The sequence below is a fragment of the Grammomys surdaster genome, unplaced genomic scaffold (genome assembly GCF_004785775.1).
Source record: "Grammomys surdaster isolate TR1022 unplaced genomic scaffold, NIH_TR_1.0 141, whole genome shotgun sequence".
NCBI lineage: Eukaryota > Metazoa > Chordata > Mammalia > Rodentia > Muridae > Grammomys > Grammomys surdaster.
This window is the reverse complement of record NW_021604599.1, coordinates 4,719,155-4,741,552: the sequence shown is the minus strand read 5'-3', so window position 1 is coordinate 4,741,552 and position 22,398 is coordinate 4,719,155. Positions and strand designations below refer to the sequence as shown.

The following is a 22,398-nucleotide window of genomic DNA, read 5'->3' as shown; positions in this document are numbered from 1 at the left end:
AAAAATACTCATTTATAACAAAAAAAAATAAAAAATAAAAAATAAATAAATAAAATAAAATTAAACACCTAAAAAAAAATAATCTCTAAAAAAAAAAAGAAATCTTGTTTTCTTGTTTATTTTATTCTTAGCTGGATCTCTTCTGCTGCTTATTTTTCATGCCCTATTTTACTTTCCTTCTTTTCTATTTGCTATATTTCTTCTATTATATTATCCAGCATTTTCCCATTGCTATTCTTATTAATCAATGTTTTTGTATATCTGCTCCTTTTGCTTCTAATGTTATTGCATTATGTGGTAGTAACTGTTTCCAATTGTTTACTGCTATAACTCTATCACTGGTTTTCCTGTAAGTGTGACTGATACCATAATTAGTTTTCTTCCTTCTAAGTGGTCCTGTGCATCAGCTTTGGTGCCTTGAAAACACTGGGTTGGTGTAGCTGTTGAGCTCAAACTTAACATCAGTCATGAGAAAATTCACTTCCATCTTGTCATGATCTAATCCAGCCTGAGTCTACTAAAAGAGCACAAGAGATTAATAAAACGTCTAACCAACTATCTGGGCCCACATGGCTAAGTTCCAGTACAGAAACACAAGAAATAACAAAGAAGCAAGATGTTTCCCCTCAAAGTTAATAATTCTATAGTAACTGGCTGTAATGATTTCAAGAATAATCAATGATTTTACACAAGACTAAAACACATGAGCCCAAAATAAAGAGGACACAAATAAATGATGAAATAAAATGAGGAAGACAAGCCAGGGAAGACAAAAAGAATGCAATGAAATGAGGGACTAGAAAAATAACATGAAAAATGGAATGTTTTCCCTGAGCAAAGGTGAAAGAAAAATTGGAGTTTCAAATAACGTCATTTATTAATAATTGTAAGGTACATAGTCTAAGAGGTGATGACCAAATATATAACTCAAAGAAAGATTATTTTTACTATAGAAAGAATCCCTTAACTGGACAAAAAAAATGCTGAATTACCCTACTCTACTTAAGAGAAAATCTTATTAGAAGCAGACACGCAGTTTATTTTCAACTGTGTATGTATATGACTGAAATGTGATATTAATAGTTGCTATCAGGACATATTTTGTAACTTTCATAGATTTGATTTGTTTAAAAGCTACATAGTTCTGTTCTTAACAATATCAACCTCTGCCCCAACACACAAACTGCTAATAAACTTAATAAGATAAAGCAAATAAATTTAGAGACTTGTAAAATAATATAGCTAATTCAATTTCATTAACAGCATATTTAATTCTTAGTGTTTAATTTTAATACTTTATTTATATTAGAACAAAGTTCTTAGGATTAAATCAATGTTATACAGTTCTGAGATACATTTTAATAACTTAAGTAATTGATATAGACATGCTATGTCTTTTAGGATAATTTCAGTGATTTATGATTCTCAAATCATTTATATTTCAATTTAGTGAGATAATGATAAATTATTAACCAAGTATAAAGTTTTACTTATGGTCAGAAATTTAAATTATGTAAAACATCTCTTTAATAAATGTATAATCATGAAAAAGTAGTTAAAGAAAATAGACTATCAAGTTAAGAAAGAAGAAGAGGAGCTGGAGAATATCCAAGAAGTAGTATTATAAATTTGTAAGTGATGGGAAACAGTTTAGCTAAAGAAGCCTAAAGTAACTTGGGTTAGTAGAGAACAGAGGCTGGGGAGGAAGTGTCAGCAGAGAGCAGAGACTGTCAGTGCCCTCTTCTTAAAAGAAAGGGTATAAGAGAAACTTGATTAGTAAAGGAGAGAACTATAATAATATACCAAAATAATAACTATAATAATACCAAGATAATATTCAGTTTGCAGTTTTAAAACTTCAAGCATTATTATCAAAGATAAGGTTGTTAAGAGTCATCACTGAGGTTTTAATCCACAGTAAAGATGACAGTAAATGTCATGTGTGCTGTTTGTGCATGCTCATCTATAGCAAGCATCCCAATGTACAGTTTCAGCCCAGCCTCTGAAGACAGTGCCTACTTGGCTTGGTTTCCTAGCACTCCAATGAAAACTCGGGATATTAATACACATTTATGGATATGACTCTGGCAATGACTGTTAGGGAGTCAGTACACGAATACCCCAGGAGTCTTCTCACCTCAGATAAATAAAGTACCTTCAGTATCATTTCTCCACTTGCCTCGGATTAACATTTTGTTATATGAATTTTATTTTATTTTCCCTGTTTGTAAAATGTCCTGGATACACTACTGCTCATTCCTAGGATTTGTGTTTAGATTGGAGGTAGAAAATTCAAGATTGCCACTTTTTACTTGACACTTTGCTTGCTCAGAGGAAAATCCTTTATATCAGAGGTATTCTCATTCTCTCTTCAGGTAGCACTGATAGAGGACACCAGACTCACCACTCAACATTTCAAAACTCCTCCCACAAGCAATTCTAGGACACGCCCCATCTCCCTGTTGCACTGAGATCCAAGAAGAGCTACTACTTCATCCCATACACATACATGAGAGAACACTACCTCAGCCACCTACACTTGGTACAAATATGGCAGTCTTCCTACAAGAGGCAGTCTGAAAAGTGGGATACGCTATCGTTTCAGAGCCTGAGCCACAAACCAACCGGCCAAACAAGTGTCTCTTACTCATGCCTTTCAACTAGCAAAAGAACAATTCCTTAACCTTAATGCAGACTCCAAATATGCCTTCCATATTCTGCTGTCACAAGCAGCCATCTAGATGGATCATGGACTAACAACAAAGGGAAGGTTAGTAACTAACTCATCCCAAATTATGGCCAAGCTAAAGGCCTCTCGTTTTACCATGGTCATAGGAATTGTCCAAAGCTGATCATACCAAGTAGACAATTATATGTAATGGAAATAATCAAGCCAACAAGGCAGCTTGAGCCTAGAATCTCAGAGGCCTGGATTCCTCTCACATGCCACAAAACATCCTCACTTTACAGCACACATCTGTTCTATCATCCCCAGACACTCAAAGAATTCTATCCTATCTGTACCAACTCTTTTACCTAATAGCCAGGCTCTGTCTTGTCTTACTAAACCTATTTACAGCCCACCCCTGAGAATTGTTTATAAAGACTATCATGGCTTCTTGTAAAATCTGTCAAATTTCCAATCCTACCTCCAGGCATTGCATCTTCCTTCTCCAACACTTCAAGCTAGGGGATCCCCCCCTGGGTCAGACTAGCAGCTCAACTTCATCCACATGCCCACTAGTAGACATTTCAAATACATTTTGATCCTGGTTTATATATTCTTAGGATGGCTAGTGGTCAAAGACAGTCTTGGATCTCCTTGTCAAGGAGATCATCTCCCATTTCAGAGTTCCATCCTCCCTTCAATAAGATAAATGGGCAGGCACCTTCAGGGTGCCTTTACTGCCCCTACCACAGCTAATCTCAATATGCTGGATTAATCTTTCCCATCTTTATATAATCATTTCAAGATAACCCTCCTTTTTACATTTAAACCCCAACAGAATCTTGCTCCCTTGGACATCAAAAGATACCAGGATAAAACAGCTTGCCTCCAGGCTCAGAAGAATGTGATCCCATACATGTGCTGAGACTCAGGTCTGACCCTACTAGGTTACGACCTACCATTTCTTTTTCTACTTCCTGCTGCTCACTCCTGTTGGTAGCAGATTCCATGTATGGAAATTTGGAGTTTAAGAGACTTACAATGAACTATACACCTAGACCACTCAGGTGGTAGGAACTGGAGCCAGCTCAATGGAAGGTTGTCGGTAAGAGGTAAATATCCCTATAACACCTACATCAGTCTTTTTCATACTTGGCCACTTTGCATGCTCGCTTTATGACCAAACTAAAAATTATTGTCTATGTTGGCCAAAGATTTATGGAGGCTGCCCTCGCTGTTCTTATTGAATGCAAGAGGCATATTCAGGAGGGAACTCTAATTTTTACAAGGAATGGGAGATTTTTATCTTTGAATTAAGGACCCATATCACTCCAGATGGGAAACAGAAGTCACCAGTAAAGTTTACTACCACATTTATCATAATCACTCATTGAGCACTATCAAAGTACAAGGAGTATACACCCCATTCTCCCAACATGTAGGTTCAGAAAAAACAGATGTGATCTAACATTCGTCAGAGCTCTTACCTCCCTAACATCTCCCTTCCTGAACAACACTGACCTCACCTCTCTGTTCTCATGGTCACTCCATCTTTTGTTTCAGACTTTAACTTCCACATATCAGTTGCTGAACAACATTGTACCTGGCTGCTTTGGAGAACACTTGTGTTGCTCCTAGATCAAACTCATGTCCATCATTTGTGGCCTTAGATTCTCTTCACCACTCATGAACTGATCAAAGCCAAATATCACTTCCTTATTTCTCCTACATTTTTTTCTTTGGCATCAAAAACTTCTTTAACGTCTCAGTGACACACTTCATGAGCACATTGGATACCTCAGATTGCAATTTAACACTATGAATCTGAGCACTACAACCCAGTTACTATGTCTGAACATTCACAATGCTTTATCTTCTGCAGCACACAAGTTTATCACTGCCTACCCAGTGGGTGGTTCGAGACTTGTGTCCAGGTGTTCCTTTTCCCAAAATTTGGTGTGCTACCCACAAGAATCTTTGCTGGTTCCCATCACAGAGTTTACAGAAGCACAACATGAAAGAGAGAGTTCAAGGCCTACCACTTATTGCAGTCCTGGTGTCACCACTGGACCAGTGGGTCTAACTACATCCCTAACTACTATTTTCCTCTCAGCTCATCCAGGACCTTCGACAGATGGCTCAGACCATCCTTACCCTCCAGGACCACAAAGACTAACTGGCCACTGTACTGCTACAAAATTGGCAAGGATTATATCTACTAATAGCAGAGACAGGTGGCCTTTGATTCTTATTCATCAAAGAGTGCTGCTTCTATGTCAACTACTTGGGTATAATAAAAGACAAGATCCAAAACCCTATCAGATCTTCTTTTTTTTTTTTTTTTTGTTTTGTTTTTCGAGACAGGGTTTCTCTGTGTAGCCCTGGCTGTCCTGGAATTCACTCTGTAGACCAGGCTGGCCTCGAACTCAGAAATCCGCCTGCCTCTGCCTCCCAAGTGCTGGGATCCACCACTGCCCAGCTCTATCAGATCTTCAAAAACATAAGGAATAGCTCAATGCCTCTGGCCAGTGGCTCATTGATGCTCCAATATGGAATGGACCGTAATTCCTCTTTTAACTCCTCCTAACACCTCTCTTAACTCCTTTTCTTAATCCAAATGTACCTGGTATTATAAACCTCTTGTCTATATTTTTCTTTTATAAAAATCAAAGTAACAACAGAAACTCCTTTTAGTCCACCTAAAATCTTAACAAATCTTGGCTTAAAAATCATTTCTTCTAGGAAAATGTCCTTGGTAAGCGCTAATATGATAGTTTTTTAGAACTATCTTTTTACTTAAAAGACATTGGTTCCTTTCTTGAGCCCATAAGATGACTAAAGGCAGGATGAAAGTCTGCCATGTCTGCCTTCATTTCCTGTCTCTCTGTCTGTATGTCATCTTGAATAAAATCCCTACTTGATTCTGAATTTTGTATAACATCTATGATAGTGTGGCTACCCCTTGAAGTGGATCCCATTATAGGAACCAGATTAATCTCCTCAAGTAAATGGAGTTATTCAGATTACTTTATAGAGAGGGCTGGCTAATTATGCAAATTCTTGCACCCTTGCCCTAATTATTTCTTTTTTTTTTAAATCAATGGCAATTTAAATGCCCTAAATATGAACAGAGGGTTACTGGATTCCATTATTTGTTCACTTCCCAAGTGTGAATAACTCTTATCTATTTGCTTTTTACCATAACACACTTCAACAGGCATATTAGAATGGGTGGTCTAGCCCAGCCAGTATATGCGCATATGTATGTTCTTGTTTCTTGAACTCACTTGAAGTATCTCAACCCCATGACTCCTCTAGAAGGTACAATATAGAGATAGCATGCTTGCTGATTTATATGCTTACTGATTTGGAGAGAACAAAATACATATGTGTCTTTCTCCAAAGAAAATATAAGAGTGTTAGATAATTACAGGTAGCTGTAAAGGTTGCTGGGAAACTTGAAAGGGGTGGAGCTTGTAGGTCCTAGTACTAATGGCTTAAAATTTATCATCAATACCAGCAATATCTGTAGATCCAGGAGAAAAATAAGTACAGAAGTTCTGTCCTGTGTCACAGATCTACCATTAAAAGAACCTGATCTGGCTAAGAATTAGTGGACAATAAGGTCCCTCTCCTAGAAGTTAATCCTGTTAGGCCTGGGAGGATTGTCTCCTAGAGGCAGGTATAAAATCACTGCTGTGAAGACTAAGCTATGAAAAAATTCTTAAATATTCCAAAGTAGAATGACAAATAACACAGAAATAATGTAAGACTAAGAGTCCATGCCTAGTCAAAATTCTACAGATAGAGTCGTCTAGCCTAGTATTTTTATAAAGATAAGATGTGTATTATAAAAACTGTCACTTTTAATCAAATTATAGTAAAAAGATGAATCAACAGAATTAACTACCTTTAACATACTATTATTATCAGTTATGGATGGTTGTATTGCATAAGAATAGAACATTCAACCAAGGGAACTTCAAACAAGAAACTCTTCTAGTAGACAGGGAGAGGAGAATAGAAACAAAGGAAGAGGAGGATAAAGAAAGAAACAGAAAAAATCCTTCTGAATAGGCTTACTAGGACAATATAACAAGTGTTTCCAAGCAAATCTAACACTAGCCAACTATGGGAAATAAAACAGTGTTGACAAAAAGAAAATGAAAATTCTCACCTTCTATGCTTGACACAAGCAAAAGGAAGGTATCACCTGCCTTGAACACCCCAGAGGAAAGAACCTGAGAAACTGAAAATGTGCCATCAGAAAGTAGTTCTACAGAACAGCTCAGGAGCTTTTAAAGAATGGTCCAGGTGTACAAGAGACTCTTTTTTTTTTCTTTTTTTGCGGACAAGAATGAAGTGTGAGTGTGAGTGCATGCATACATGTTTGTGCATATGTGTGTGTACATGTGCATGTGTGTCTATGTGTGTGTGTAAATATGTGTGCAATCAGCTATTTACGTTTGGTGATGCTGACTTTCTACTTCTGGTAGCAGTCTCCTTTTGAGTGGGATAGATTTAACAGAATGTTGTTGAGTTCTACAGTTCAGTCTTGAACTTGCTATATACTCCAGGCTGGGCTCTAACCTACTCAGCCTTCCACATGCTGGGATTACAGACAGGTATCATCATACTGGTACTTTTTTGTTTTTATTAATTTTACACACACACACACACAGAGGGGGAGAAAGAGAGAAAGGAAGGAAGGAAGGAAGGAAGGAAGGAAGGAAGGAAGGAAGGAAGGAAGGAAGGAAGGAAGAGAGAGGGAAGGAAGGAAGGAAGGAGGAAGGAAGAGAGAGGGAAGGAAGGAAGGAAGGAAGGAAGGAAGGAAGGAAGGAAGGAAGGAAGGAGGCAAGAGAGAGGGAAGGAAGGAAGGAAAAGAAAGAAAGAAGGAAGGAAGGAAGGAAGGAAGGAAGGAAGGAAGGAAGGAAGGAAGGAAGGAAGGGAGAAGGAAGGAAGGAAGCATTTCTATCTAAGGAGTAAAATACTATCAACTCTATGCAGTAAAGTCAAAGACGTTCCCTAACTTTCATGAAATGTTTAGAGGTTTATTGTTTGGTTGAATGCCTACACTGAGAAAGACCAATCAATCACCTGTGGTACCAAATTAGGCTTGGGGGTTAGTTAGGAAGGAGAGCTACAAAGCAATAAAATCTGTTTGTCTTCACCTACCCAAGTCCCAATATCCAACCAAGCATTCATTTAAACCCTGTGTACAAGGCTAAACAAAGTTTTGGTAGATATACAACTAGCAAAAAAGGAAAGACAAAGTTATTAAACACAGTACGATTTTGAAGTATAAATGGGTCAGATAATTCCAGTTTACAAGACTCATTAATGCATTCGGACCAGATTCTTATACCTATATTTTATTTGGTTTGTTCATATGCATATATGATTTTGTCTTGTATATAAAGTTTTGTTGTTGTTGTTTTGATTTGATTTGTTTTCTTCTTTGAGAAAGGATTTAATAAGAAAGCCTATGCTAGTCTGTAACTCTCTAGGTAGCCCAGACAAGTATCAAACAAATGACAAGCTTTCTATTCACTTCCTTGATGTGGGATTACACCTGGCTCCACACATTTTAAATTTGGATAAATACCCAAAGGTTATCTACATTTGAATACATTTTTAACATGAATAGTATAGACAAAAAACAAAACAGGGAAACAAGCAAACAAATAAACAAACTTCACTAAAGCTTCACTAAATTAAACCTCTCTACCAAGAAATATCTTCCTTATCCTCCAGGATGTAGTCAAGAACTGTGCTACCTGCCACAACTCATAGGTCTCTTCTATGCTACATCCAACCACTCTTACATCCTTCCTCAGAATCTACACTGGTGAGTCTCCCTTGATGCCCCCTAACCTGGCAGATCTAGTTCAAGTCCCATATTCAGTGTCCTGCTCTATCCAGTTTTTTAGATATACTGCCTTTATCTTAAGATAAAAACAATATAATATTGGCATAAAAACAGATACGTAGACCAATGGAACAAAAATCTAAGACCAAAACATAAGTACCTGTGTCTACATACACTTCATATTAGACAAAGATGCCTAAAACAAATGCTGGAAAAAATCTCCCACAAATGGGGCTAAGAAAACTGGAAACCATATGCCACAGAACAAAAATAGAGCCACATCTATCACCTTGCACAAAAACTAATGCTGAATGGATGAGGACATAAGCATGAAGCACTGAGGTGACCAGAAGCAAACACATGACATAGAGACAGGGAAGAACTTTCTTAATGGGATGTTATTTGTACAATAATTAAGTGAAACAACTGAAAAGTGGGACTTCATAAAACTAAAAAGCTTCTACACTGCATAAGAAACAATGAACTGGATGAAGAGGAAGGGGGAAAAAGCTAAGAAATACCTCAAAAAAATGTTCATCATCCCATATCCAAAATACTTGTTCAGCCATGCTCATTGCTAATTTATTGACAATGGTTAGGAAATGGAAGTAACTTAAATGTCCTTCAATTACCAAATGGATAATGAAAAATTGCACATATATACTATGGAATACTATTGAGCCATGAAGAAAAATAAAATGATGAACTTTGCAGGCAAATGGATGGAACCAGCAAAGATCATATTGAGTGAGATAATCCAGAACCCAAAAGACAAATGTTGCATGTTCTCTCTCATCCGTCTCCAGTTCCAAATCATCAGATGTGAGTATATATCTTGGAACAACTACAGAAAACAGAAAAATAAAAAGAGACCATTGCCATGGTAAGAGAGTAGAGAAATACTAGAGAGAAAAATAGCAAGGGACAAGTGGAACATCAGGGAAATGGGGGACTGGGTGTGTCTAGGTAGGGGGAGAAAATACAGAAGAACAAGGAGAAGGGTAAAATAACAGTAAAGATCTCTGAACAGTTACAAGGAATTATTCTACAGTTTACAAAATAAAAAATCCTATTTAAGTCTGAATAAAATCAAACATATATACTTTAAATGTGTAATCTTATCTTGGCTTACGATGTTCTCTATAAGAGCCAAAGACTGTCTAACAAAAATTCAAACACCAAGTGTTAGAAACCTTATTTTGACTTGTTGGTAGTTGTACAAGAGACTCCCCAAACCCTACAGGCTACTGATATTATTGCTTTGGTCTTGGTTGTACCCCTATTGATGAAGATACCAAGCACTTCAGACATAAGTTCAAGAGGGCTCCCAAGCTGGATTTGACCTAAAAGCTATATTACTGAATACTAGTTTCCATGTTACCAGTAGGTGGCACGTAAGCTTCTACAGGAAGAAAGGAACTAACAGTCCTATCCAGCTATTATGTCTATGAAGCATAACAACCACCACCATGGCATGATAACCTAAAGGTGCAATAGTGGTTCAGATACCTCGGCAGTAACCAGCATCTCTAATTGAACTTAAGGTTTAATCATAAAAAGGGAAATCATGACTAACCAACTACCCAAGGAGAGTAAAATCATGGATCTTGGAGGAGAATCTACAAAGACCACTTTATTAAACAAGCAAACCTCTTAACTATATTCTAAATATTTGTCTTTATACCACAGATAAGTGTTGTTACCCTTCATCAAGGAAATTTCTCTTTGCCTAGTAGCAATGGATACAGTTACAAAACAGACAGACAGACAGACAGACAGACACACACACACATACACACACACACACACACACACCAACCAAACAACCAAAACACTGAAAAGAAAACAAAAAAGTATGAGCTTTTAACTGCTGAGCTGTCTTTCTAGACTTTTTATTCTTATTTTTTTAGAGCACAGCAATCTCAAAACTGAAAAATAAATTCACTAAATCTTTGATTGCTATATTCTAGATATTAACCGCATTTCTACATGACAGCATAAACACTGGATGCTCCCCTAGCATGGGAAATTGCAAATACTAGGCAGTATATTTGAAATAGTTGTTCTGCACACCAGAAACTAACACAGTTCAAGCTAGTCCATCAGAAGAAGGCTGCAGGTATAGATCACTGGTAAAGCACTTGCTGACCAAACATAAGGCCCTGAGTTCTACTGTCAGGATGGCAAAAACAAAGAAAATACATAGTAAATATTACATATATAATAATAATAAAATATTAGTAATACCATAAAGAATCAGAAGGGTATATGTGTGTTTGTATGAACATGAAAGACAGTGATCATATATTGCAGACCCAAAGGAAGCATGCTAAATACTAAAAACAAAACAAACAAAAAAACATAGCAAAGTAGTAAAATAAGCTATTTTTAAATCCATCCAAGTAAAACTAATGAATTAAAAGAGACTAACAAAGTCCCCTCTGAGAACATAGTCCTCTTAGCACATGGAAAGAGGGGTGCTAAGCTCTGATACATTGATTTTAGAAACAAAATCCCTGAGTTATTTGGCTCTTCCCATTATTAAACACATAGAGTAATGCTCTACATATGCTATAGTAAGCACTGGATAATATATAAATTTAGTATAAGAAAAGCTGTCTCTGAAAGCCAAAACAAAGGAAGAAACACAGAGGAAGAACGTAAGGACCAGAACAGATCACATACATACTGCAGACCTGCTACCATCTCAAAAAGTTAAGTCATGGAACTAGGAACCTTTGGCACATTTATACTCATTCAAAGTGTCATTTTTTTTTTTACATGGGTAGGATCAAAATTAGATCCTCAACCAGAAATCTTACCTATTCAGCAAGTGCTTAATATTGACAGATTGGTGCTAACTTTTTAACGTTAAAAATGCAGAACAATGTCTCAATTGATCTTTACTTATTCTTTGAAGCAAGCGCTACCTTTTTGAAAAGTGTTAAATTGTAAAGTTGGTAATGATGGCAGTAATCCCAGTGGCTTTTAAGGCACTATTTGTAGAAGTTCCTTTTTAGTACTAGTGAAAGGGGGGGTATAGGAGAGAGAGGGGGAAAGAGGGAGAGAGGGAGGGAGGGGACGGGGAGGAAGGAAAAGAGCAAAAAAGAAATGAAGGACAAAGTGACAGAAGGGAGGGAAGAAGAGAAAAGATAAATGTAACTAGTATTTTGAAATACGCAAGTCCTCACCATTATCTGGAACAAATAACTCACAATGTACTCATACTCCACACAGAGAACTGTTAACTGGCATATATTACTTGTCAGTAGCTTTTCTAAATAAGCCAAATTTCCTGAGAATGAATAAGACCGGTACCAAACATCTGGTAATGAATTCTTCTGCAATTCGTTAAATGGGATGAGTCACATATACAGACCTTTAAGAATATTTTATTTTCATTAAATAGTACTTAGCAGCTAACTAGTGCCAAGGGAATTTCTAAAACCCCACAAAGGCAAAATCCTTGCGAATAAAGTACATTATGCTTTTCATTATTAAGTACAACTCAACCAGAATAACAAATATTATTGGTGAAATTTCAATATGAAAGGAACTGGAAGCTCTAGTAAGCAATGCCAAGAGAAGAGAAAACATAAGGTGGACAAGTTAGAAAAATCAACTCCCTGGAAGCATTAGAAGCTCTTGAGAGAAGAATATGGCCTATAATTTGTCTTATTAGCTCTATAGCCCAGCAAGGAAAGGACCTGGCACACCAGGGAACTAACCAAGAAACGTTTGCTGACCTAACTTAAGAAGTGAGCACTGCCTCAGTCCTCCAGGAAGAAAGACAGCAAATTCCTAGTAATCTCTGAAGTAAGCTCTGTTACTCATCACAACAAACAGCACCTCTCGGAATAACAGGTCCTTACCTGCTGCTGGACTGGCACTTGCTGTACCACCTGTGTAGGCACTGCTGCTTGGCTAGCCACAGATGTCTGCAGAGTCACTGTCGAACCTGTGTCTGAACCCGTCTCTGAAGTCTGCATGATGGTCTCTGGAATATATGAGAACAGTTTAAAGTGTTGGCCTTGCATGTTAAGCTTCATTGCATTTCTTAAATCCTATACTGAGGCTTTGGGCATATAATACCACTCACACCAATACACTGTCACCACAGCCCATGTCTGTTTTTGGTTACTGTCACCAGTTTTTAACTAAATAAAGAAAATTAATAGTGTTTACTTAAAAAATCCTTATTAGTACCTCTTGGTCTAAGATAAAGAGGCAGAACATCACTGAAAGCTGCTGTCCTTTGATCTCAGCTGTTATAAAGTATTTCAATCCTTTAATGAACTATTATTTAAAATATTCATGACATTCAAATCTCAGAACACAATCTGAAATAGATGCTCATGTAATGAACCATACTTTATAGACACTTTTCAAGGCTATTAGGATGTCAATAAAGAATATAGAGTAAATAGTTTCTAAATTACTTTCTACGTGTGTGTGTGTGTGTGTGTATATATATATATATATATATATATATATATGTATACTTTATTAATATATACACACATATATGTACATATATGTGTATACATATATATTATATGATATATAAATTATATATTATTATATGATATACAAACTCAATGAAAATAAATGTGAATTTCCTGGTCTGTAGATAAAGGTAGATAAATTTCAAGGTCTGTAGATAAGGTAGGCAGTACTATTTAATTGGTAGCCAATGAAAAGTAATGAATTGCAGTTTAAATCTGTAAAGAACATGGTGAACATTTGTTCCTTAAGAGAATTAAATTCTCAAGTATTCAATGCTTGAAGGAGAAAATTAATTCTTCTCAAAATCTTTGTCACAGTGTGACCAATCCAATACTTTTTCTACAACCACCATCTTGTTCAAGTTTAGAAATGGACCTTGAAAAACAACAAACCTATTCTTATCTTATAAATATATAATCTGCAGTGCAGAGAGGTTAGGAACACAGTCAACGTAGCAAGAGAACAGCTGGGCCATGCTTATCACTATGACCTGAGTAATTTTCTCCAGTGTTATACTGGCATTTCTATATGTGTTCTATAAATTTCCTTATTGCTTTCTTAGTCAAAGACCTAAAGGTATACAAAAGCCACAAAGTCCAGCAGTAACAGCTGCAGCTGGTTGTGTAACACAAGTAAGAGTATCTTCTGGGTGCTTTTTATTAATACATATACTCATGAATAAAGGAATCCACGAATCGACCTAAGTTTCACTTTTAACTGAGGGATGCTGGGTATACTGAGTAAAAGGAAGAGAAGGGTGAATGACGAGGACTGTGGCTCCTGGGTCGTTTACAGGGACAGGTTGGATACAAGGGAGGATACTGTGCAGAAAACAGTTGCGATTTATCAAAAGAAGCTGAAAACTCAAGATTTTCATGTGAAATATAACAAACTGTGGCTCTTTCAAATGTAACAATAATGTTAATAAATGTTTATTTGGACTAGCATTAAAATCATAGAGATGCCTAAGACTGAGAATTACATCATTCACTATACAAAATTCTCAACTGATGGAAGGGGGATGGAGACAATGCTGCTCTAACATTGGAAGTCAAAGCTAGGTTACAGTTCAAGGAGGCAGTGCTTACTTAGCCCTAGTTAGATCCCAGCCCTGGCTATCCCCTTCAAAATTATCTTCTTCTTAAAGGAGAAAAATACATAAATTAGAACTTCTATCTCTAATTTTTTTCTTCCATAACAAATAGAGAGAAAAACACCAATCCAAAACTGAATGCGACAACCTTTTGGGTCCTTTGATTTATTATGAATACACAGAGTATTGATTACATTTTGTGCTATAACAAAGGAGCTAAATGTGTATCCAAGGCTTGTGTTTATAGAAGTAACAAGGAATGGCCCAGACACTGGGCAGCATCTGCTGGGATGGTGTTCAGTCTCACCAGCTTTGGGACGACCAGGAGACTTTGTTTGTATGGTGTACAGATTCAGACGTCAAGTGTGGCTGGCTAGGGCTTCTCCTGTCCTCTCCCTCATCAGTAGTGCATGGGTTCCCACGGTGATGCCTCTTACACTAACACTCCCTCCTGCTTTCCACAGAGCTAGCTGAAGCAGGGCCAAGACTAGCTTATGTGCCAGTACTTTGTATTAATGATTAAAACTATGATGTCCTTCACTTTCTAGGTGAGGAACTGGAGGCTTAGAGATGTCAAATCCCATCCCTTACTCACTATGACACACACAGGAAACATAAAGGAAGGGATGACACCACAATCAAGTTCATGGTCCTCACACGGCATGAACTTCTCAGGACACATTCAAATCTCCGAGTTTAATGACAAACAGGGCATGTGTAAATGTAAATAGAATAACAAAGACTGATAAACGTTTTAGAATGAGGAATTGAAAAAGGTAGAAAATATGTCAGCTATTCAACAGACATAACTAAACAAGTAAGGAGAAGTGATCATTTGTAACTGTAAAGCTAGACTGTAGGGAGAGCCTTTGATTCAGCCTCCAGCTCTGTCTACGCTTCACCCAAGATGGCATTAAAAGCCCAAACTAGTGCACCCAAGGATCAGTCAAACCCCACAACACTTTCCTCTTAGTCCCAGGTTCTACACAGCTGACCAGCTTTTTACATTTTACTACCTGCATTTTATGTGTGTAAGTGCTTTTCCCCGCAGGTATATATGTGCTGCAAATGAACTCCTGACTCTTTGGGAGATGCAAACAGGGCTTTGAACCCTTTGGAACTGGAGTTATGGGTGGCTGCGGGCTACCATATGGGTGCTGGGAACCATCCTCTCAAGGACAGTCAATGCTGCTAAACCCTGAGCAAACTCTCTTGACCCTGTGACAGACACAGTACATTCCCCAGTTTCTCCACCCCCATCGGCTTAGCAGAAGAAACTGACAGGCTCCTGACTTAAGAGATCTCTTCCTATCACTCCCATAAACTGCCCCTAACGGCTGTAACTGCAATTAGGTCTATCATTTACAAAGTCTTTTCCTGATGCCAGAAAACAGTCTAATGCCTTAAATACATTTGCTAGCTTCATGCTCACAGGAAGCTCATGATGCGCGTGGTTTCCTTACCTAACAACTGTGGAAACTGAGACATGGGTGGGACTTTTAAAAATTGTTAAAAGCATGGAGGCAGAAAAAGGAAGAATCTGAATTCATTCAATCTCTGTCTGTCTTGAAAATCCACGCTTGCAACCACTGGGTGTACTGGGCTGCAGCCTCAGGACAGGACAGTTTCTGAACAAAGAGCCTGAGACTGTCAGTGAGCACTGTTTGGGATTCTAATGCATGTTAGTTTTCCAGAGGCACTTTACATTCACTAACTCTGAGGACCTAATCTTAACAGCAGAACAATGACAGTGTAAAGCATACTGGGAGAGTATAATCCTCTGAAGAAAGTTTGTTAAGCAGATTGTTTTAACCTACTGGCACACTATAGTATTCTGGGGACTCCACCGTTTGTGCAAAGTGAGAACCCTCACAGGAGGGCAGTGTCTGAAGCCTGCTACCTTAGGTTGTTGCTTCAACCCCAAACTACACTTGGTTGTTTATAACCTATTTTCTCTCATTCACCAGCAGAAGTTTCTGAGGTTTTGTTTACGCCTGGGGATGATTTGCCTGGTTTTGTCTTTCAGTGCCTGTTAAAAGTGATATTTGTTTATCAATCACAAATGTAGTCACATTACTCTGTGTTGATAAACTAAATAACCCCCTGCAGTTTGTCACTGATGTAACCCACATGTAAATGAGTTGTACATTCTTACAGGAGAGACATGCACAATTTCTGTCTACTCATCCTTGCCTAATGTGCCTGTCAGGTGTGTTATGAGCAACAGATGCTTGTTTGACAAAGGACCTTTTTATTCTGGCTAATTAAGCAGTTGGACACACCCGCCTGCTAAGGGTTCTGCTTTGTACAGCCAGCTCTGGATGAGTCATGAGAATCTAAGGCTAAATAGGCCACATTTTGAAAGAAGGCTAATTAGCCCCTAGGAGGAGGAAAAGAATATTGCAAAACCCAGCTGCTGAATGCAACAAATTAGCATTTCTTCAACCTGATGGGCAAACCTAGGCAAATCAAGTGTATTTAGAACAAACATCCCTTATTGCAAGTTTTAAGGCATTCAAATGTCCTTTGGGGGACTTCCTGAAGATTATTTAATACACTCAAATTCACAGTTTGATTCTCTTTATCACATACAATGAACATGCCAGATTAACTAGATTAATAATCTGACCTAGTCAATTGCTTATCAAACAGAACTGTATAAGCCTATAACTGATTGTGTCCATCCCATGCTTATTGGGATCTTCCTTCCGAAAATACTTTCTCTCACGCAAAGCAAAGGCTGAGTAATCTGATTCTGAGTCCATTAAAATGACTTAGTTTTCTGCATGAAGACAGTTTAATCTTCAAATTGCTTCTTCCTTTTACCTTATAGAAAGACCAAGATGCTAATTCCACTTGCTACTTAAACCAAATTAATCACAGTTATTATGATTGTACTCTATGGTAAAACAACATGACTGTACTCACATAAATTATAAGAATTTTAGAAGTCTGACTCAGCATAGCATCATAGCAATGCTACTTCATAAGTATAAATTACTATTTTTTAAACTGGAGAACAAGTAGTCTGACATTAGTATATTTTTAAATAAAGAAAAAGCCAATATCATTATAGAGATTCTGAAACATAAAACTTTTATCACTAACACACAAATCAGGATAAATTAAACCCCCATTAATTAAAATTGTAGGTATAATGGGAATGGAGAGATTGCTCAGTGGTTAAGAACATTTAGTGCTCTTTCAGAGGAACAGATATATTGGTTGTTAGCGCCCACATTGGTTGTTAACATTCTGTCTAAGCTCTGCCCCAGTTACCTGGCAATAGCCAAGTAGGCCTGACCCACTATAAAAGGGGCTGCTTGCCCCCTCCTCGCTCTCTTGCTCTCTTGCTTTCTCTTGTTCTTGCTTTCCCTTTCCCCTGTTCCCTTTCCCCCCCTCTCTCCATGTGCTCATAGCCAGCCTCTACTCCTTCTTCCCACTCTCTCTCCTTCTCCCTCCCCATAACTAACTTTCTCTTTCTTTCTTTCTCTCTCTCTCTCTCTCTCTCTCTCTCTCTCTCTCTCTCTCTCTCTCTCTGCCTTTCTCTGCCTCTACTACCCTCTCAACTCTCCTCCCCATGCCCTAAACTCTCTTCTATACTATACTGTTCTGTAGCTGGTCTCTCAGTGGGAAGGGATGCCTCAGCATGGGCCCTGCAGAGGAACCCCCTTCCCCACACCTCACCACACTTCCATAGAACATATCCCCCCCTCTTTATCTTTTTATAAACACATCGTTGGTCAGTTCACAACTCTCTGCAACTCCAATCCAATGATCTGTCAACACCTTTTTCTAGCCTACACACACAGACACACACACACACACACATACTGCATACGTTCATATAGATAAAGGCATATTCAACTTGTATAAAAAGTAAAAACTTTAAAAATAAAAAAAATTAGGGAATTTAAGTGAGCATTGCCTTTAGAAATATATATATTGTTAACATTTACATTCCTGAACAGAATATGAGTGTGGACATCTACATTTTGATTATTCTGGAGTTTATTATTAAGAAATTATTCCAACTTTTAACAAATAAGGCTATTAAATAATTTTCAAAAAGACATGATACAAAATAATAGGAATATTTGAAATGGTCTATGTATCCCATTTAATATGCATTAAATAATCACACGATAAATTTTTAGACCTTAATAAAACATGTAGAGCTGATTATTTTACCCACATAGACAAAACAGTTAAGACTTGATTTTCACTTCTCTACCCAAGAAGTTAGTAACTTAATGAACTATATACTATGGCCAAAGCCCAAATCTTCTATTTAAAAAATATTTCTAGGGTAAGTTTGTACACTGAAAAATGCAATCTTATCCCATCAACAAATGAAGTACTTGAGGGACATAAGAAGACAGCCCAGGCCTCTCTGCATGCTAAGAGCCCTGGTTCATTCTTTAAGGTTGAAGGTATTATTTTAGGAAAGTGCACAGTAAATCTTCCATGCTAAACTCATCCTTAAGAAAGCGGAAAAAGTGATAATGGCTTAGTCTCCTCTACAGTCACCTGTCTGTGACAATCAATGACAGTGATTAACCTTGGAGATGGTGAATCAGCACACTTGTGGCAAACACTGGTTGCCTGGGTAACTTTTTTCACTTTATTTTAAATTGAACATTTTATTTATTTACATTTCAGATGCCATCCCCCCTCCCCGTTTCCCCTCCCTAGAAAACCCTATCTCATCCCCCCTCCTCCTTTTTGCTTTTATACCACTTTAATTACATGCAAATATTAAGGTCAGTTATAGGTTGAGGAACTAAGTAATTTCAGGCAGGAATCTAAATTTTAGGCTAGAACAAGAAAGTAGGCTTCAGACATGAAAATTACTTTTTTTACTTTTCAACAAAGGCTTTCTCTTACCTAATTCTTCCCATGGCTCAGATTATAAAAGATTGTTTCTTCTTCAAAAAACAAAATGAAAAAAATTACCATTGACTATTTTCATCTTAAAAGATTAATTACATAAAAAATAAAATAAAACAATCCACTAACACTGAAGTCAAAGCAACAAAGCACAGTGAAAACTGTTTTGTCGTTTGCTTTGTTCCTGGTTATCAAGAGGCCATCATCGAACACAGGTGCCATTCCAGCTTTTTCTCCCACACTTACTCTCTTGAATTAAAATTCAGCTCTGTCTTGCCCAGATGACAGAGGCCAGACAACCAAGACAAAGACAGAGTGTCCAGCTAACAGTGGGGGGAAAAGGAAAAGCTAAACAAACAAACTCCCTAAGGATGCAAACTCTATTCTTGACTCTAGAAACAAAATTGCATGATATACAGATTCCGACAAAAATTTATGAGACAGAGTAAGATATTTTCTCCCTACTGATCTGTCCAAACTTCAGAACAACCTGAAACTATCAGTTAATAATAATTCTTAGAATTGAAAAGCTGATGAACACTGAGTATTTCACCATAAATTTATTATCACTATTTATACAGATACTTCGACAAGTTACTATGTTTGTCACCTATGGAACAGGTGATTTATATATATTTAATTCTAAAGCTGTTCATGAAATAAATATTCTAAATAGTCTAAAGGGATTAAATTATTTTAATTATTAATTATTACTAGCAAATAGCTATTAATATATAAAGCAGGATTCAAGTCCAAGTCTGTCTCAATTTAATAATAATGGCCAGTCAAGAGTTTGGAAATTAAAAGAAAGAATTAAAGATTTAAGATACCACGAGAATAAGATATATAGATAAGATATCATATATAAAATGCTTTATGGACATAATCTTTCATAACACCTACAAGGCTGTAATTTTTTACCTAGGAAAGCACATCAAGCAGTCTCAGGTACCACCAAATAATATACATTGTTGCCATTGTTTTATTATCCACCCAGAATTTTAGAGTATAACTCTATTCCTGAAGACACCACACATTTTGGTCATGGGACTTGGCAAAATAAAGTTGTTACTAAACTGGAAGTTTCTTCCCTGTTGGCCAGACTTCATAGTATAGGAAGTTTCTGTGCCAGTTGCTATAGGAGAAAAATCACCAGCAGTCTACCCAGCTGTGAACCCCATGAGCTACAACCATGACCAGTATGAAAAGATTTGCCCGAGGGAGCAAAGGTGCCAGCGTTGTTAAGGCATTTACCAAAACTTCCTGATTGGATGTAAGACCCATACAGGAGGAAATGCATGCTGGGTATTGTAAATCTGGCAAAGAACCTGGGTTTGTGGACCACAAGTGTGCTCTACTAAAATTCTGTTCAATGGCCATAGTATCAAACTGCCGTCTCTATATCCCTAGATTAGTACAGCTCTCAATCTCACCAGAGAAGGTCCTTTGAGCAATGTCTATCAGTCAACACAAAAACTCCCAACTGCTCAGAGTGCAAACAATGTCTTTACAATGAATACTCAACTATGAAGTGACTGTCACACACTACTTCCACCAAAGGACCAGGGACCATGGTGAGAATGGGAAAGCCAGGTCAGAAGTAGCCTGAGCATAACAGTGTCTTCTAGGCATGACAGGAGCATTGCACTCATGAACTCACAGTTGTGTGGACACCTGCAGGGGACCTTTATAACATTAAGCCAGTCAACATTCCAATATGGGGTTGGGGCTTGCACTTCCTCCCATGCAACTAAAGAGCTACTAACTATTGACAGATGCTGGGGGACGAAACATCAGCTTTATGTGCTTGTGTGCACCCTGGTAGGTGACAATGTCCCCATAGCAGCCCCCAGACCCATGAGTATATAGGCTCCACAAGTACATTCAGTGGTTAATTTTTAAAGAGAAAAAGAACATAAAGTTAGGAGGAGTGTTGGGCATCAGATCTTAAAGAAGTCGGAGGAAAGAGTTGGAGCAGAAGTGTGAATATGATCTAAACACACTGTATCAATGCATGAAATTCACAAAGAATAGAAATATTTTAAATATATTATCTTAACTTTTTAAAATGTTGTTTAAAATCCATGAGTGTGCATGTTTTGGGGGCATCTTGGGCACTATGCTTCATAACTGCTGATCCCTTACACTGTATTAATCAGTGACAAGAAAGAAACTCAGTTGCTCAACTGTCAAAACATGCTTTAACCTCCCACTAATAGATACTTAAACAGATATGTTAATATACAACATAGATACAGTACTATAAGCAAAAAAACCAACTTCTCAATTAGCAGACTACCCCATGATGCTTTTTTTAGATACACAACCACATGTTTAAGGAAACCTTCTTGAGGCATATACTATAACTGGCCATGAGAAGGGACAATGATATCATTGGAACTTCCAAGAGCCATAACACATCCATGAATATAAACTGAGTTGTCTCAAGCTAAACCTAGAATCTCTGGTCAAAAGCAACATGTATTAAGCAGGGAATGGTAGCACATGACTAAAGCCAACACTTGAGCGGTGGTAGCAAGAAAATCAGGTGTTCAAAATCACCCTTAGCTACAGATTGAGTTAGTTCTAGGTCACCGAAACTATAGGAGACACATGTACCCAAACAAAAAGGAACATGTGTAAAGAAACCCACCTTAGCATGACCAATGAACACATCTCAACATGGAGCAATGCAAAGCAGTCTTTCATAAATTCTGTAACCCAACACAGATTTCCCATCAGGAAAATAGCTACTAATGGATTTGATTTTGATCTGTTCAGTCTCAGGTTAGGCATTCTACGTCCTTCTTTTTACTGCTAAGTAACTCAAATCTCTCAAACAGTTCTTGAAAAGCACTCTAGATATTTTTAATAGACTGTGCTATTTTTTTAAAAATATTGCCAGATGCCAGGAACACTGTCAAATGGCTGTAATCTGAGGACCTAGTTAAGCAGGAGAATCTCACATTGCAGGGCAGTTTGGTTTACATAGTATATTCCACAGCAGCCTGAGACCTTGTCTCAAAATGTAAGCAAGACATAATCCCTGAAGGGTGTCTCTAGATTCACTCTTGGTAGTTTCACAATCATTGCCATTTTGTGCAGAAGTCAGGAAATCTATTTTAATATATACTTTCAAATATGAAATAACTCGTTTTACAACACTTCCCAAAATTAATGTCCAATCAATAACTAAAACATACAATTCATTTCTGATCCCTTTGATAACAAGTGATAAGGGTAAGAATGCCTCTAACAAAGATTTGGATTGAAATGCTGGAAAATACGCATTGAAGTATTTAGTTCCTCCAAGAAAGTAGACTCTTGTTTGTTTTTGTAGTGCTGGGGGTAACACCTAGGACTTTACGTATG

At 37.4% G+C, this 22,398-nt stretch overlaps 1 protein-coding gene across 1 annotated transcript in view; it reads right to left on the bottom strand.

The window, feature by feature from the left end:
- Rfx3 (regulatory factor X3) overlaps positions 1–12,529 on the bottom strand; it is a 142,919-nt gene extending 130,390 nt beyond the window's left edge. Inside the window, exon 1 of the mRNA XM_028764064.1 lies at positions 12,410–12,529. Within this exon, the coding sequence (XP_028619897.1) occupies positions 12,410–12,526 (117 nt within the window). The 5' untranslated portion in view covers positions 12,527–12,529. The remainder of the gene's footprint in view (positions 1–12,409) is intronic.
- Between the last annotated feature and the right edge of the window lie 9,869 nt (positions 12,530–22,398).